The sequence below is a fragment of the Melanostigma gelatinosum genome (genome assembly GCF_949748355.1).
Source record: "Melanostigma gelatinosum genome assembly, chromosome: 2".
Taxonomy (NCBI): Eukaryota; Metazoa; Chordata; class Actinopteri; order Perciformes; family Zoarcidae; genus Melanostigma; species Melanostigma gelatinosum.
In genome coordinates this window covers 914,619-932,630 of record NC_136635.1, presented here as the reverse complement: position 1 = coordinate 932,630, position 18,012 = coordinate 914,619, and the positions used below count along the sequence as shown (strand labels likewise).

The 18,012-nt window shown below is 42.1% G+C and overlaps 1 protein-coding gene across 3 annotated transcripts in view; it reads right to left on the bottom strand.

Moving 5' to 3' along the window:
• efl1 (elongation factor like GTPase 1) overlaps nucleotides 1–18,012 on the bottom strand; it is a 119,829-nt gene that overhangs the window by 41,739 nt on the left and 60,078 nt on the right. For all 3 annotated transcript variants that reach the window (XM_079284718.1, XM_079284716.1, XM_079284717.1), the window contains 2 exons: nucleotides 12,000–12,131; nucleotides 2,401–2,548 (listed from right to left, as the gene is read on the bottom strand). In XM_079284718.1, coding sequence (XP_079140844.1) covers nucleotides 2,401–2,548; nucleotides 12,000–12,131 — 280 coding nt within the window. The remainder of the gene's footprint in view (nucleotides 1–2,400; nucleotides 2,549–11,999; nucleotides 12,132–18,012) is intronic.

Genomic DNA, 18,012 nt, shown 5'->3' with positions numbered 1-18,012 from the left:
CAGTTGCATAATTATGATAATATAAAATGGACTGTACTTGTATAGCGCTTTTCTAGTCTTCCAACCCCTCAAAGCGCTTCACACATTTACCCATTCATAGACCACAGGAACACGAGAGCAATATGGGGTTAAGTGTCTTGCCCAAGGACACATCGACATGGACAAGTGGAGCCGATGATCCAACCGCCGATCCTCTGATTGAAGGACGACCGTGCTCCACCACTGAGCCACAGTCACCCTCATTATGCATACATCTTGGTTATAATGTTGATATGGCTTTTACAATTTTGATTACATACTATAAGAGAGGATAAAAATATAATTATTTGCATCCCTGACCCTAGCTTTCACATCAAGGAGAACAGAAATATTCATCTTAGCCATATAGTTGAGGAGCTATTCCTGATTAATTTTGGGCTTTTTGTTCTGAGGGATAACGCTAGGGCTTACCAGGTTACGGTCAATTCATACTTTCTTTCTTGGAGCCAGCATGGAGGGACAACAGGCACACACACATTAGACATCTGACTGAGTCTACATATTGCCGCTAGTCAGTTTTATCTTTTTGTTTTAGTTAGGTTTAGGCAACTAAGGGCCTTTTCACACCGGAAAGTCCGTACCACATTAAAAAAACAGTTTTCATTCAAAACACCGAACCAAAACATGAACCAAAACATGGTTCAGTTTGTTCTGGACCGAGAGCACCTCTTAACGTCAGACGCTTGGCTGTTTGCTGTGGACCTTGGTCCGAGTAGGTTTCACCCCTGTAATTTCGGTTCAGATCAAACAAAAAATTCTGAAAGTCCAGACCACACATGATAGGTGTGAAAGGGCTCGAAGATGACTTGGTTAAAGATAGGTGGAGATAGAATTCAGGATGTGAACCATGGCCTCAAAATCTTTTGTGACATTATAAGGACGAGCTACTTCTACCATTTCTTCTGAGAAAGTATTTGCAAGACCATAAAAAGTCACGTGTATTGTTAAAATGCTGTTGTTTTTCTGGTGACAGGACTTGATTTAACCCATATCAGATGTTTAAATGTACAAGAACATGATTTCTAATACAAAATATATTTGGATTGTCACTTGTTGCACAGGTGCAGCGCTACACACTCTGCATGGGAACCGTAGTTAGTCCCGACTATCTACTCACTTACCAAATTGACAGTGTAATGGTAGGAAAAGAGGGGGCTTTTAAAATAGAATGAAAGGCACGGACATGATCGGCACAAGCTGCTAATGAACAACCCAACAATGTATGGTCATACCATGCCATAGATACACTCCGGGTGCGCTGCACACCTCTCGCCACAAAAAACCCTGTTTCACCCAGTAAGTTGTCTTAAAAACTATTTTTAATTTCATCACTTTCTGGGCAAAAGCAGCCACCATGTTATGAAAAAACAGGACTCCCACCAGACCTGATATAATTGCCACAGGAGCAAGCTCCCGGTCCTAATTGCCACAGGACATAAAGCTTGGTTCAAGTACAAATACAATATGCACCTTCATCAGTGAGGTGACCAAGAAGCAAATGAGAACTCTAAAAGTATGAGGGTTCCTCTGTAGGGAAAGGAGAACCTGACAGCAGGGCATCCATCTCTGTGGCTCTCAGCAATCAGGCCTCTCCAATAGAGTGGTTAGATGGAGGTCACTCCTGAATAAAAGTCATATTAGAAGCCACTTCAAGTTTGCCAAAGAGCTCTGAAAGCAGTCTGAGAGCAGGAGGAAAAGATTCTCTGAGGTGATTGACAAACGTCTCGAGCAATAGGTCAGGTGAAAACAAGGCACCATTACTGTAGTAATGACGTTGGTCTGATGAAACATGGTGAGGCAGGATCTGGGAGCCATTGAGTGAAGCCAAATAAGAGAGCTCCTTACAAAAACCTGCTCCATTGAATCATTCACTTTCAGTTAATGTGTCTTTCTGTGTCTCTGCTAACTTCCACATATGTTTGGTTGAATCTACTGTATTTTCATTGAATTCAGAAGTGGGAGGGAGCAATGTATTGCCCAATAAATACAAGCTTACGGGGAGGGCCGGTGTTTTAGATGTCTCAAATAAAGCTTTTCTGGAAACGGCAAGAAACCTGCCTCTTAACTGAATTTGCATCATCATATGAGACCACAGCAGTGACATAAGGACAAAACCAAATTTGTTACTGAGAAAATTCTCTAAAAATCTATCTGCTAGTCTATCAGTGGAGACCTGCAGCGTACCGACAGAGCGAGGCAGCGGTCAATATGTGATGATGGCTGGATAATGATGGTGGCCAGCCTCTCTCTTAATCTGAGTATGAAGTAGACAGGGCTTTAATGAATTTCATTTCTCATGACTTTGGCACAAGGGACACAGGCAGAGATAAAGAGACATTTGGAGATGACACACACACTGACCGGTCTCTGAGGTCGTCCAGGCAGCGTTGGAGATGAACCTCACCAGCAGTTACCAGAACATGTTCTCCTGTTTCCTGAATCAGAACCTCAGCACAGGGATCTGCCTGGTTCAACAGACGCATCCCACGCACCAGCTTTGGCATCTCACCTAGCACACAAACACATAACCAATATGGTTTCATAAGTCTGAATTAGTAGTTTATTATACAACTGCATGTGAGGGAAATAGTGGGTAAAAAACAAAAGAATTACGAAGCCTAGTAAGGTTACTACTGTAAATACTATCCTGAGAATAAAAACTCAGAATAAAAACTGATTCCGATTCTGAGAATAAAAACTCAGGATAGTAGTTATAACATCATACATTTTTGAGAAAAAACATGAGCGCAAAAATGGGATTAAAAGTAACAATTAAAAAAAATTGTGTTTTTTTCAAGGAACTACATCGCTTCATCACACCACAGATGCCACCTGCAGTACATGAATGAATGAATGAATGAAATTTATTTATAGAGCACTTTTCACAGACATAACATCACAAAGTGCTTAACAGAGCAGTAAGCTAAAAGCATAAAAAACACAATGTGACCCTCGGGTCAATAAATTACAAAATAAAAAATAATAAAAAATAAAATTAAAATTAAAAACATTTTAAGAGCAGGTCTAGGACATGAGCCTAAAAAGGTGGGGTTTGAGCTGTTTTTTAAAAGTATTCACAGTATCTGCGAGGCGTAGAGTTGCAGGCAGAGCATTCCAGAGCCTCGGGGCCACTGCCTCATAGGCTCGGTCACCACGGGTCTTAAATCGTGTGCGTGGGACTGACAGAAGACCTAGAGCGTTTGACCTGAGAGTGCGGGCGGGTGAATAGGGGCGAAGTAGATCAGCTACATAAATCGGAGCCTGACCGTGAAGTGCTCTGTAAGTGATGGTGAGAATTTTGAAATGTATCCTAGATGCTACAGCACGTGTCAAACTCAAGGCCCGCGGGCCGAATCCGGCCCGCCACGTCATTTTATGTGGCCCGCGAATCCGCCAGCAAAGATCTTTAAAAAAAGATTTTTTTCTTTTTTTTTTTGGAAAAATAATTAAAAGTTAGACTTGAAAATAAAAGTATCCCCATGGTCGAAATTATGAGATAGAAAGTTGAAATTATGAGATAGCATGTTAGCATGATAGCACCGATATCACAACAGGTGGACAGGAGCGGCAACAGCCCGTAAAGCGGTTTTCCAACAATTGAAAAAGGTCGACAAATGATCCCAAAATGTCCACGAAGAGAAAAATGTATGCAAAGGGAAGAAAATGTAATGAAAGATGGGAAAGCGAATACATGTTTGTGCTTCAAGGAGAACAACGGGTCTGTCTTCTGTGTTATGAGGCGTGTCGGTGATGAAGGATACAATTCACGTCGGCATTTTGACACCAAACACTGAGCTAAATTTAGCCTCCAAGAAAAACATCAAACTGTCCAAGAATTAAAAGGCAGACTGCAATCACAGCAGAATATATTTACACAGCTACAGCCCAGTGCATGCTAAAGGTATGTGAGCAGAGCTCCGACCAGATACAGACTTTTACAAATGTCAGTTTATGAAGAAACACCATCGCAGACCGAGTTCATGAACTAGCAGCAATCTAACAACACAGCTAGCTAAGAGACGAGCAGGTACTTGTATTTTTAATTATCTGTTGATGAAAGCACAGACAACACGGATACAGCGCATCTATCCATGTTCATCAGACCTGACTCTCAGTGAGCAGCTCTTGGATGTAGCTGCCATGCACAGGATGACGACAGGGAGGAACATTAGTGATGCAGAGAGGTGACAAAAATAGCTTTGAACAAAGTTTATGTAATAACTTGTTTGATATTTGTCTTTGTTATTTTCTTTAATAGTTTGATCTTTGATAGAGTAATGTGGGTTTCTTAACCCTCAATTAAAATTATTTATGTTATAATAACAGAAATGTGTTTAAATATCATTTTTCATTTATATAACTGCATGTACAATATTTTTACACTTGAATAAACAATAATAAAATGCAGAGAGAGTTATTTAACAATATGTTAGGGAGAAGTTAGTTATACAGTCTTACATTTACAACCAGCCCTTTGAGGGCGACCGTGATGCTGATGTGGCCCAGAGTGGAAATGAGTTTGACACCCCTGTGCTACAGGGAGCCAGTGGAGAGATCGTAGTACGGGGGTGATGTGAGACCGTCGATTTGTCCTGGTGAGTAATCTGGCGGCAGCGTTTTGGATGACCTGCAGACTGTTAAGAGCAGATGCACTGAGTGATGTGAAAAGTGAGTTACAGTCGTCAATGCGAGAAGAGATAAATGTGTGTATGATCATCTCTAATTCAGGTGTTGAGACTACAGATCTTAGTTTACTGATATTTCTCAGATGGAAGAAACATGATCTGGACAGCTGCTTAACATGGGGGTCAAACGACATGCATCGATCAAAGAAAATCCCTAGATTGCGCAGGTTGCAATGGGCAGCTGAGGAGAGTGGACCAATACTCTGCCTGATCATGGGGACAAACTCATCTGGAGCAATAACTAGGACCTCTGTCTTAGTGTCGTTGAGTTGTAAGCAGTTTTCTGCCGTCCAGTCTCTGATGGCATTGACACAGTCCAGTCCAACATGAGTTGTCCAGTGCAATATACCTTCATTATATAAGTATGTACTCATGTACATGAAAGAACACAAAAATATGACAGCAAATTTCAACCAACAAGATGAAGAGGTCTACTTTAATAGTGTCAACACAAAAACCATCACAGACTTAAACTTCAAAACCTAAACTTCATTACAACAATCATAACATAGATGCCATGTGACCTCTGAATTTAATCCATCCTCAGCAATGGGAGCAGCAGGCTGCAGTGAAGGTTCAGTGTCTCACAGAAGGACATAGGAGCTGTGGATCCAACCGCCAAGTTCCTGGTTAAAGGACGACCTGCTCTATTTTGGTTCATGAATATGCAGCAGCACAAAGTCCAAAATGGCTGAGTGAAGTGGAAGATAGATTTAAAGGTGTGGTGATCAAGAAATACACTCTCAGCCAGTCACATGGCCATCTATAAGTCAATCAATCGACCCAACGCTATTTGAGTATACTGTCAAGAAGAGTTGAGCTCACAGAGAAAGCCGCCTTGGATACATGCATACACGTTCAGGGGAAAGACAGGATATAAAAGCATGAAGCATATACTCAGAAATCAATAGTTAAAGTGTATTCGAAAGATAAGGTTTATGATCATTATATAACAAATGTTTAAAGCATAGAGTGATTTAACAAATGTAAAAACTGATTATAATAATGTTCTGTGTACCGGAGCTGAGATGTGGAAAAAGTGTGTCACAGTGTGTCAGCAAACCGAGTGAGTCAGGAACAGATGTTTTTGGGTGTGGGTCGGAAAAACAGTCATGAGACATGGAATTCTGCTGCAAGAGATGACTCATACACCCGCGAGGGAAAGATCTGGTGCTTTCCGGAGACAAACGCACACACAAAAAGGTGGGATGAAGATCATGTGTTCAGAATAAGTGGGGGGGGGGGGAACAGATAGCCCAAATCAAGGATAAAAGGAGACGCTTGCAAGCCCCAAACTGGGATTTCTATACGAGCCGTCCAGACGCTCTGAGAAGAAGATACGGACGATTGCAACTGAAGTATTCGAGGACTTCGTCTCGGTTCACGGAAAGAAGACCGCTGTTCGTGGACAAAGAATTGAAAGACGGAGATTTTGCTCTCCCCACTGCTCGACTTTAACAACTGAACAACGGAGGAACACCGCCGCCCTAGAAAGACTTTGTACAGAGCCTTGTGGACTGTTGGCCAAACTCTGCTGCGAGAGCAGGAGGAGTCCGAGGGTCCGGCCGGACCATCGCTCATAACAACTCCAAAAGAACCTTTTCATCGCACCTTTGGAAATCCAGCTCCAACCGAGCTGTCTCGGCATCTAAATCCAATGAGTATAACCTAAGAAGAAAATTAAAGTAACGAATCAAGTGTAGTGACATTTTATGTGAGCTGTAGCTTAACCCTTGCAAACTAACTAAATATAACCTGCAATAAATATCTAATCTGCATTTAAAGTAAAATTCTCAAGTGCATTTATTTGCTCAAGTAGTAAAAGTTCCTCGTGGCAGTAAAAAGTTAAATCCATTGTATGTCTAACAACTGAGTTCTGTAAGGTTATCCTAGAGACCGAATCCACTTAACAATCCCTTACGGTTTTAGAAGTAATCCTAGCCGTTAAAACCTAAACCTGGCATTTACCAAGAGCACGTATCCAGAAGAGGGAAGCTGCCATAACCGACGCGACTGGTAGGAGCGCCCGGGGTCAGGGTGGCCCCTCGACCGAGTGCACTCAGACCGGAGGAAGCAGGGTAGACGTCGGGAGTAACGGCAGTTAGAAGAGCCAGGCGAGTTCCCTCGCAAGAACACCAGCTCGACAATCTTTTAATCGAGAGCTGAGTCAGTAAGTAGCCCCGTATCGGGCCAGAAGTACCCCAGGATCTAACAATACGTATAACAACATGAATGGTCTGATCATATAATTAAGTGGACAGTATGTGCACCATAATGCATTTCAATGATGAAACATGAACCACAAAAGAAAAAGTTGGAAAGGAGAAAAAACAGTCTATTGTTTGACCAGCGAATGTAGAACTTTCACATTGCTGGATGGATTATAAATAACACATACAAATACATAAATAAATGTTCTTCTCATTTCAAATAGACTGGAATAAAAATAAAGGCTGGATTAAAGAATAAATTATGTCACAAAATGAATTTTAGAAAAATTATTTTCACTGAAATGATCTGCAGCTTTACATTCAGTTCATTCAGTGTGAAGTGAAAAAGCCACAATATAATATTTTTTTCATCTTCTAAAAAGAGAAATTAGTGTGAGAAGAATTCACTTTTATGAGTCTGTCCAGTCAGAGTCTCTTTTGGTAATCGTCCTATGATTTGACTATCACAACTCTCACTACAATAGTCCTGCCCTGCTTTCTATCTCCTCGTCTCTCCCCCGTGTGTCACGGTATGTGTACATCTCACTCAAGTCAGGAAACTTGTCAGAATACCCATATTTGATTGGCTGAGCTGCATCACGTGATGTGATTCACACCGCATTGGTCGGTGTTTTTCCTGCACCGCTGAACAAGCGCCGTAAATGCTGGAATAATTCCGCTGCATAAAAAATGCCCTTCAAAATAAAATCGCAACATTTTTTTTTTTGTCAGTCAAAGGCCCGCGACCCACTGAAAACGGGTCCGAGACCCACTTTTGGGTCGCGACCCACCAGTTGAGAATCACTGATCTAAAGAAGCAGACGTGTGGGAATGTGATTTCCCGACAGTGAGCTTCATGACCAACGGTCTACACTGCTTTTACAGTGCGTTCTAGAACACTGAACAAAATGGCTAACTCTCAGAGCTGTTTACTAACTGTTGAACGAGGAACAGTTTTGATGCAAACAGCATTTAGAAGTTTCTCTCCTTGTTGTGAACACAGGATGCATTTTATTACCAGGAGTTCTGTCCCTGCAATGCCTGGCCCGTCTGTACATCAGGAGCATATCCAGTTTGTATAATGTCATCATTGGAGTCTACCAACGTGCACACTCACTGAGCTGCTGTCTACACACTTAAAAGCTGTTCGGTTTTGGAATGGCACATTATTAATATTTTATATTTGCACTCTTACCTTCTTTGTACTGGAACTGCTGCACAATAATTTCCCTCGGAATAAAGTTATTTACTGCGTATTCGATGAAGTAAAATAGACTTGAGCATGCTAATACATCACTGTACCACAGGAGAACATAACATGTAAATGGAAACCTGTTCTCATTCCCAACTCATCCAGTAACGTCACTTGGCCAGTGCTTCTCACTATATGTGGATTGTTAGATAACATGCTCATTAATGTATAGTTGTTAGTTTTAGATATTCGTTGAACAGATCATTATTATTGGAACATAATAAACTGTTATACTTTAAAGAGCAGCTGTCTGTGATTACTTTTTGCATGTATTGTGATAATAGCTGATATGTGGTCTGTTACTCGAACTCAGTGGCGGGCCGTGCATTTTATACCTAGGCCTTCACTGTTGTCCTGCAGCTGAAATACATGATGGCGTCAGAGATATTATCAGTTTCTAAGGCTGTAACTAAGTACGTATTAAATGTACGTACCTATGTACGTATTAAATGTACGTAATGTTCGGTACGAGACTTGCAATACGTTTGAATAGTACTAGAGCAGGGGTGCCCACACTTTTTCGTCTTGCGAGCTACTTTTAAAATGACCAAGTCAAAATGATCTACCTACATTAAAAATGCTGAATATCTATTTATTTATATATATACCGAGTATACTTTATATTTACAATATATATTGGCGTACCTTGCATAACTGCATGAACCCTTATGGCACAATATAATTCTGTACATTTTTGGTCATTACCTTACTCTGATGACTTGCACTGAATGGGATTGGCCAGAGTTGCATAGTCCAGACAGTAGCTGCTGGTAGCCCGCCTCAAGCAGACTTCAAATGATCATCAGTCATGGTGGAACGGTGTGTGGACTTAATGTTCTTCATGTGGGAAAAGGCTGACTCACATAAATGAGTAGAGCCGAATAATGCAGTCAGGAAGGTATCACATGTCCTCATGTTTGGGTTTTCCCTCTGTGAGAAAACTGTCCATGAGCCCTGGACTTCAGCTGAATGTCAGCTTGCAGTGTCAAAATCTCATCCTCCACTCCAAACGAGTTCAGGTGAAACAGCAAGTAAATCAACCTCAAGATCTTCCCGAAATGTGCAGCACATAAGTGTAGCAACTGGCTCGAGTAAAGCAAAGTCTCGAAAGCGTTTGTCAAACTCTGACAGACACTTGTCAATCTGCTCTGTAGCGCGCACTGTCAAGTTACGCACACGCCTTCATTGAGTCTCCAGTTCTGACGCGAGGTTTTGGAAGTTTCCCAAATCATGGCGCTACAGCTTTAGCTTCTTTAGTATAAATAAATTGGAAGGCTAACTAATTAGCTCGCCGGAGTTTTGCAGTAGCTCGCGCGGTTGACTGCGCATACGTGGTGACCCGTGTGTTAGAAAATCAAGTGGCAAATGCCATGCGGACATCAAATTTTTTTTTAATGGCATGCGATCTACCCGCACTACCTCCGCGATAGTCTGGTCGATCGCGATCGACGTATTGGGCACCCCTGTACTAGAGCATCTGGAAAATGCAGAAGCTTATATTCAGGAAAATATAATGTTTTCTGCGCTCATGGAGGACAGTGGTTCTCAGCTGGTCTGGCTGTGGGACCCACCAGCACTCCTTTATGACAAGTCGCGGCCCAAAGAGATAGTCTTATGATTTTACTTTCACAACTTGAGCATTGCACGTACTGCTCTGCAGTGTCTTTCCTCGTCTCAGCCCCCTGTGTCATGGTGCATCTCACTCAGTCAGAATGCCCATATTTGATTGGCTGAGCTGCATCACGTGATGTGATTCACTACCCGACATGCCTCTGCTGTTAAGTTTCACGATTGGTCAGTGGGCGAGCACGTGACTAATCACAGCGCACTCTACACCTCGCGGCAGACACTGAGCTGCACTAATGCTGACATCATTATAGGCCGGCGAGCAGGCTCTGATAAGTCAAGGAATACGCCCAACATGTCAAACTAAAGATCTGATTGGTTGAAGAATATGACAATCAACAATATCGTCCCCGTTCACTTAAACTGCAAATGGATGCAGGCCTCGGTCTGCAGACCTGGGTCTCTGTAAAGGGTTTTTAGGGAGAGTTTCTCCTTTTCCGATGCAAGGAGTCCTGGGACAGAGAATGTTGTATGTTGTACGGATTTGTGATTTTGGGCTATACAAATTATTTGAATTGAAATTGCATTGATTTTCACCCAGGAGACAGTTGTTCATGTCCGGTGAAAAATGAAAACATTGACATTTTGTTGCATCTGTCGTGAGCCACGTGGCTCACATGACTCGTTTGACACTTGTTAAGCCAAGCTCACACTTCTCCACTTTCAAAGGTGTCAGACCGCTGTACTGTTCACACTACAAATCCTGCTGTCTTCAATCAGGACTCTTGAAGTCATTGTGGTTTTCACACTACAACCTACAACCTGTTTGCCTGATGTCGATCAGTCACTGTGTTAAGTGTTGTGTTTATCCATGCAAACATCCAACACGTCCGTGATGCAAATGCAACACAACATGTTAGCCAGTGTCCGGCCGAGAGAGAGATTGTGTGTGACGATGAGTATGACGTCAGCAGTAAAGTTACAGCTGTGAACGTAGCAGTTCAGTGTGTGTAGTTTATTTATCGTAAGTAAATGCTACAACTCCTCAAGTACCGTGAGGAGACCCAAGCTAAGTACCATGTGTCCCGTGTCAGCCAGCTGATGATTAAAGTGAAATCTGTTATCCCGGAAGTTATCAGCTGTTCCGGCGCACTTATGGTGAGCTGACCTTTAAGGTGGACCAGCGCCATTCTTCTTTATGTGACAAGCTGCTCCGCTAGGTTTGCTCGGTTTATGATTTTTAATATAATTTTAACTGTTAATATTAACATCCCTACTGCAAAGCCTCCAGCCTCCAGGACCATCAGCACCGGTTCCCCCCAAGGCTGCATTCTTTCCCCTCTGCTCTTCTCCCTGTACATCAACAGCTGCACCTCCAGTCACCAGTCCGTCAAGCTCCTGAAGTTCGCGGATGACACCACCCTCATTGGACTCATCACTGGTGGGGATGAGTCCGCCTACAGGTGGGAGACTGACCATCTGGTGACGCTCTAAAGACAGTGGAGATGGTTGTGGATTTCAGGAAGAACACAGCCCCACCTGCCCCCATCACCCTGTGTGACACCCCCGTCAACGCAGTGGAGTCCTTCCGCTTCATATCCCAGGACCTCAAGTGGGAGCTTAACATCAGCTCCATCACCAGGAAGGCTCAGCAGAGGATGTACTTCTTGAGGCATTATCTGGAATGCGTCTGTATGCACCTTTAAGACGCTAGGCTCACATCTTTGAACAGTTCACACAAAGCACTTGAGCACTGAGTCAATGCGGATCAGCCTCTAATCTGGGTCTTTTGTTAGGGCGCTTCAAAAACTGTCAGCGAGTACATTGGTCAGTCAAGTTAACATCAACCACGCTCTTTTCATAAAACTCACTGAGTGGTTTTGTTGCCTAAACTGAACTTCCTATAAAGACAGAAGTTTATTTGAAACGCGCGTATATTGACAAGCCGTTTCTTACACGTCCAACTTGGATGCTAGAGGGGAACGTAGAGCATCACATTTTGAAGCTTAGGGCCACTGAGCAAGCAGCAATATTTGACACATTGGAGTGAGAATGTGTTGCATATGGGCACACTGTGATCAGTATGCACCTCTTCAAATAAATTAAATTATTAGTGTGGTGTACGTTGTCTACAGATGTTACCGATTCAATACATTATTCTAAGACCAAAAATACCCAAAATCTTTATGATATGAAATATGTAAAGTCAAAAGCTAAATCGGTTTGTGTGTGCCTCCCAAGACCTACTTGGATGTTTTGGTTCTATGGCAACCCGAACAATGGGTGTGGCCTCAAAGTTGAGTGGGATGAAGGGCGGACAGGCAGGGGAGGTTGACAGGGTGGCCGACTTCAAGACGCTCTCCTCCAGACCTCCGATACCTGAGAGGAGAGGAGAAGAACATCAACAGACTGCAACATCAAGGACACTCTGAGAGCACAGCCCTCCACTAAGGCTAAAGACCCTACTTCACATATCACAATGATAACATGGTGGAAAAGAATCCGTGTGTTCGCCCAACATTTGGAACAGCCCCAAATTGAATGCGTTCTTCTTTGGCGGTATTTGGGCCAGTAGTTTTTCAGTAAAAAAATCTGAACAATTAATAGAGATTACAATTCAAGTGTAAACCCTTTTAATACAATTGAACATTGAACACAAATTACAGTAAATAATGTTCATAGTATATAAACATAGAAATTAATTGAATAGGTCGGCCCCTCGATCCTTAAAGACTACTTTATTACTCTGTTGTATTTTGTTTAACTAAGCAACCAATCTACTTCCTGTTTACACCGGCACCCACCGCATGCCCAGTGTACGTGAATAATCATGTGATATTTGGTTTCAGGCGTTTTAGTGTGGACAGAGATCAACAATGCTGAAATGCCGCGTGGACGGAGATCGTTTTCGTAGTAGTGTTAGAGTTATAAATGCTGAGTCGCTTCATTCATTAGAATTCAGAGACTTGAAAGACAATGTGTTTATGGCAGTGGCGGGACGTGCATTTTATACCTGGGCTTTCACTGCTGTCCTGCAGCTGAAACATCTCCTCATGATGGCGCCACAGCTTAAATTGTAGGAAATATAATGTGTTCTGCGCTTACGTAGGAGACAACGGGCTGTGTGACCTCTGAACCGGAACAAAAAAAAATAGAAAACAGCTGAGGCCCCGCACTTCTAGGAGGCTAGGCTAAACTAGCTTAACAAACAATAACTCCACGCATGACGGTATGCTTCGTAATTAACGGACAATGCATACAGTCCAAATCTATATAATTAACACAATGACAACAACAAACTCACAAGAACCAGTCACATACATTCATATGACAACAGAGCATGAGAAATCAATCCAGCAACACTGCAGCGGAACACCTACACACTCGAGGGCCATTCAGACATTAGATGTAAAAAAACAAACGCAGTTGACTTACAAATGCTGTTCACTTAAAGACAAACTGCATGCTCCTTTCTTTGTTAACCAAGAGTTTAATCCAACGGTTAAATCCCAACTCACAAATCCGTTTCTCCTCCTCCTTCAGCCATTGAGTGTTAAAATAACAAAGCTAGGTAAAAAAAAAAATCAACACCCAGCAAAATGCAAAAAATGTCATAATTTCTTCCATATCTTTCAATTTGAACTCTTACTACTCCGACTAAGCTTTGCTGGCTACTTTAAGTTGCATTTCACGATAGTCACGTGCTCGCCTACTGACCAATCACAGCGCACACTGCACCTCACTGCAGAGCTGCACATGGAAACTGAGCTGCACGTAATGCTGACGTACTTGTAGGCCAGCTAGCAGGCTCTGACACGTCAAAGAATACGCCCAACATGTCGAACTAAAGATCTGATTGGTTGAAGACTATGGCAATCAACAATATGGTCCTCATTTACTTAAACTGCAAAGGGATTCACTTGTGAGTCTGCAGGCCTTGGGCCTCTCTTCTTACCTAGAGGCACAGAGGTGAAATCTGATTGGATAAGATAATGGGAAAAATATTTTTTAGTGCTGGGAAAGTTAACGCGTTAATTAATTAACGCAGACAATTATATTATCGTGCGTTAATGCAGTTTTTTTTATTTTTAAGCGGACATTTTTAACACAAAAACCGGGCAGCGAGCGGTGAACAGCTGTGTTTGTGTGGCGTCACTTCCTTCTGCTGCCGCTCCCCCCCCCCCCGGGTGACACGCCCGGTATGGAACCTCTCTCTCTCTCTCTCTCTCTCTCTCTCTCTCTCTCTCTCTCTCTCTCTCTAACATGACGTAGATAGGTTTGCAGTTTTCAAGGTGTATATTTCAAATTGCATCTCTTACACACATGAAGATACAGTTGTGAACACCAGCTGAATATCTATTATCAGAATCATTATAACTGTATTATAACTGCTACTGTGTAAAGGGAATACTGCTGTTAAAAAGAACCTTATTTGTTTAAAGTGTTTTCAAACCAAATGTTGTTGCACTTTTGTTCATATAGCAGTATTTTTAAAATAAAAGTGTGCAATACACTACTTTTGAATCATTATTGAACTTTGCGCATAACAATGCGATTAACCGCAAAAAATCATGCGATTAAAAATTGTAATCGTTGTCCAGCACTAATATTTTTATAAATTATAATACATGTAGTGTATTTAAGAAAAATGTGACCAAACATGTGACCAAACACCCGGATCATTTTCTCAGACAGGCACCCCCCAGAGTGCAGTTACTTTTTATTGTGTTGCTTAAATATCAAATTAATACAAAAGTGACCATTCATTTCAAATAATTCAGTTTACATATGGTCACATACAGTACTTGCATGAATTCTTATGTTACAAGCTCAAATTAAGTTACAAGGTTTTTGACCAGCGAATGACAAGTTACATGTTTTGGATAGCAAGCTATGCTAGTCTCCTCGGCAAACCCTTCCATCTATAATCACTATGGTACCATCAGCGCTAAATACGATGAAAAGGTACACTGCAGAGTTTGAACTGAGTTTGCAACCTAGGCCTAATGTGAAACCATTGTTTTTGAGCTCTTCCCTCAGAGAGAGAGGGCACAGTGAGCACCACGGCCCCGGGAGGCGGCGAGGTCCAGGTGAGGGCCGCTGTAAAGCTCAAGGTCGGTTGTGCATACACACTGTTTGTGAACGAGGCCCATTCTCTCCCCTGTCGATATCTTCTTCATTGACTTCTTAAAGCATGATACAGTTAATCATAAAATCTTACTTCCACAGTCTATAGATCTGTTGTTGCTGATGGTGCTCAGTGAAGCCAGCTTACCATTAGAATTCTGTACTGTCTTGCCACCCCATCAACACTTCAGCTGTTATACCCTATAACAGTATCATAGTACCGGTACATTACGTATCATTATTACTGACAAATCTTACACTCGTCATTGTTCTCTTAATCACACGGTTGGATGGAGATCCGTACAGCCATCTCATGTTATTTATTGATAAAGCTCTACTGGTGAGCATCGCTTTTGTCATTTAGGTCTAGTAACTACCTAACCTCAGATATTCCTCATGTACTAATGTTGGCAGAAGTGTTTTTAGCTACTAGCTTTTAAATGGAACAAACTGCAAGCTAGAGTCTTGCATTCCCTTTGGAGATTTTCAAGCTTCATAATCTAATGATTTTCTGTCTAGTGAGAAATCGTGAATGTTTTGCCGATTGTGTTCTTGTGAATGTTTCTTGTTCTCAGGAATGTCTTTGAAAAGCTTTCTGGAAGTATATTGACAATAAAAGATGTGAGAGGGCACAAAACAAAAGTTCAAGCAACTGCAGGCCGACCTTTAAAAGCGCACATGCAATATTTTGTAATAGCAGAATTAGATTTGAGCATGAGGAGCAAAACATCATTAGAGCCTGCAAGAAGAACTGTATAAAAACATTTAAGCATCATGATATTTAGCCTATTTTAAGCCATTATGGCAGTAATGAGTAACTTGTCGTGTTGACTTAAAAGTAGTTACTAGCTACATATCATAGAGGCCTTTGTTATAGCTTCTATTTCAGGTGTGATCTTCTGAACCAGATGTAGAGTTTTCATGAATAACTTCAAGATAATTATTAGAAACACAAGAAAAACATTTCTGAACAATGCATATTTTCACATCTGAGCTGGATGCTGCCTTCAGAATTCTTGTGAACTTGAAAGTGGGTGGTTGATTCAACAAACTATTGATCATAAAATGATGGACTGGGGCTACATTCAGAATGGTAGCATCAGAATAGGAGTTGCACAAATCCGACATACCAGAATGAATGAAGAAGGCAGCAGTAAGGGCATTGGTTGGATGGCAAGACTTTGGCTGACCATCCACATGCCACTAATCATCTATAATATAATAAAGTCTTTACTCAAGTTATTTGTTTAAAACATTGTATTACTGGCACTGTATATTACAGCACTGATGTACATGTTCTTCCCACCAATTTCCAGACACAATGAAAGACTTGTACTTTCACCCAGACAAATAAACTGTGATGTAATTTCTCAGCAAAATTAGTGGAGACATTTTTAAGAAGACAACTAAAAAGTATTGATATACTTCTGGATAGCGGGTTAAGCTGGATAACTGGCTCTCTAAAGTAGCAGGAGTTTTCCAGCTGGGATGGTTGACCCGAGGGCTGTTTGATCCCACAATAGGCTCTCCTGCTACATGTAGCTCCAAGTGGCCTGGTTTTGAATTCATCGTTTCTCAAGAGACTCTTTCTTTAGCCACTTTTCTTTTCAATGGGACTTTTCTCATTATGCCAGGACATATTAACTCTCAAGTCTGTACAATCTTAGATCGGATCTAGCTCGCACTCAGATCCGATCAGCCACTCCACATGCCGAGGTGGCCTGGCTTGCATTGAGTTCAGATCTCAGCAAGGTGTGGAGACAGCATGTCATGCCCTCATGTCAAGTTTCAGTGGTCTTCCCAGGCTGAGTTGGCATTCCAGAAGCTCCGGAGGAGTTCCATATTGGACGCTATATGCAACGATATACGCTCTCCCTCGGACACATCAAGCTTAACCCGTTTGCTTGCCTGTCCAGGAAGCTCTCAGCTGCAGAGAGGAGCTGCGATGTAGGAAACAGAGCTGCTGGCAGTTAAGGTGGCGTTGGAGGAGTGGCAGCTCTGGCTGGAGGGGGCCGATCAAACCATTCCTTGTGTGGACTGATCACAAGAATTTGGAGTATATCCACATAGCCAAGTCTCCCAACAGGCCCAAGTCATCCACTGGGCCGACACTTCCTGCCTCGCCTGCCGTCCAGCAGTTCGGCAGACCATGTGTTTTATTCAAAAGCTGTTCTGGTGGCGTGCCATAGAGAGGAAGGAGGGCGAGTCCCTGGTCAGGGCTACCGCCTTTGGAAGTTAACGCCCCCATTCAGACAGTTGTGGACAGATTTTCTAAAATGGTTCATTGAGTTACCCTGCCTAAGTTTCCCCCCGCCAAGGAAACGGCAGAGGTGATGTGCCATGTCTTTCGTCTCCATGGTTTCCCTAGGGGCGTGGTTTTGTCTCAGTTCTGGAAGGCGTTCTGCTCCTTTGCTAGGTGCCACCGTCTGGAGCTGGAGACAGGTCTGCGCTCATTTGGGTTGCGTATGCTCATAACTCTCTGCCATGCTCTGCTTATGGTCTCTCCTCGTTCCAGTGTGCTTATAGTTATCAGCCATTGCTGTTCCCAGATGTAGAGAGAGAGGTTGGTGTCCCCTCTGCCTAGATATGCCTAGATAGCCTAGATATGAGCATATTGTGAATGCATCAGTAAGTAGTAGTGAGGGAACTACACACATAAATAACACACAACTTATTATATTACCACTGCTGGACGATATGGCATAGAACATCATCATGTCACAGGTTATTTATAATGATATATGCCATTTTTCTCAAATAAAAACGAGACCACTAATGCCACATCATAAACATGTATCACGAACGAAACAGTTTTAAAACATGTGATGATTGGAATACTTGTTTAATACTGTGCTCTGAATTACACTGCTTTTTACAAGCATTCAGTTAGTGGCATCCTTAAAGTTCCTCTCCTTACACCAGTTAGTACAAACACTGCTGTGTAGTCGACCAAAAAATGGCTTGCGGATGTTGGCCTCCGCCAAACAGTCAGGTGGCATTTTAAATGTATGTCTGTCCGAAATTACATAATTTAAGTATTTGATCATATTTGACATTTGTGTGAAAATGTTATAACACAATTAATAATCGATACATTTTTGAGTTATGACCAAAATGTGTTTTGTGGGGAACA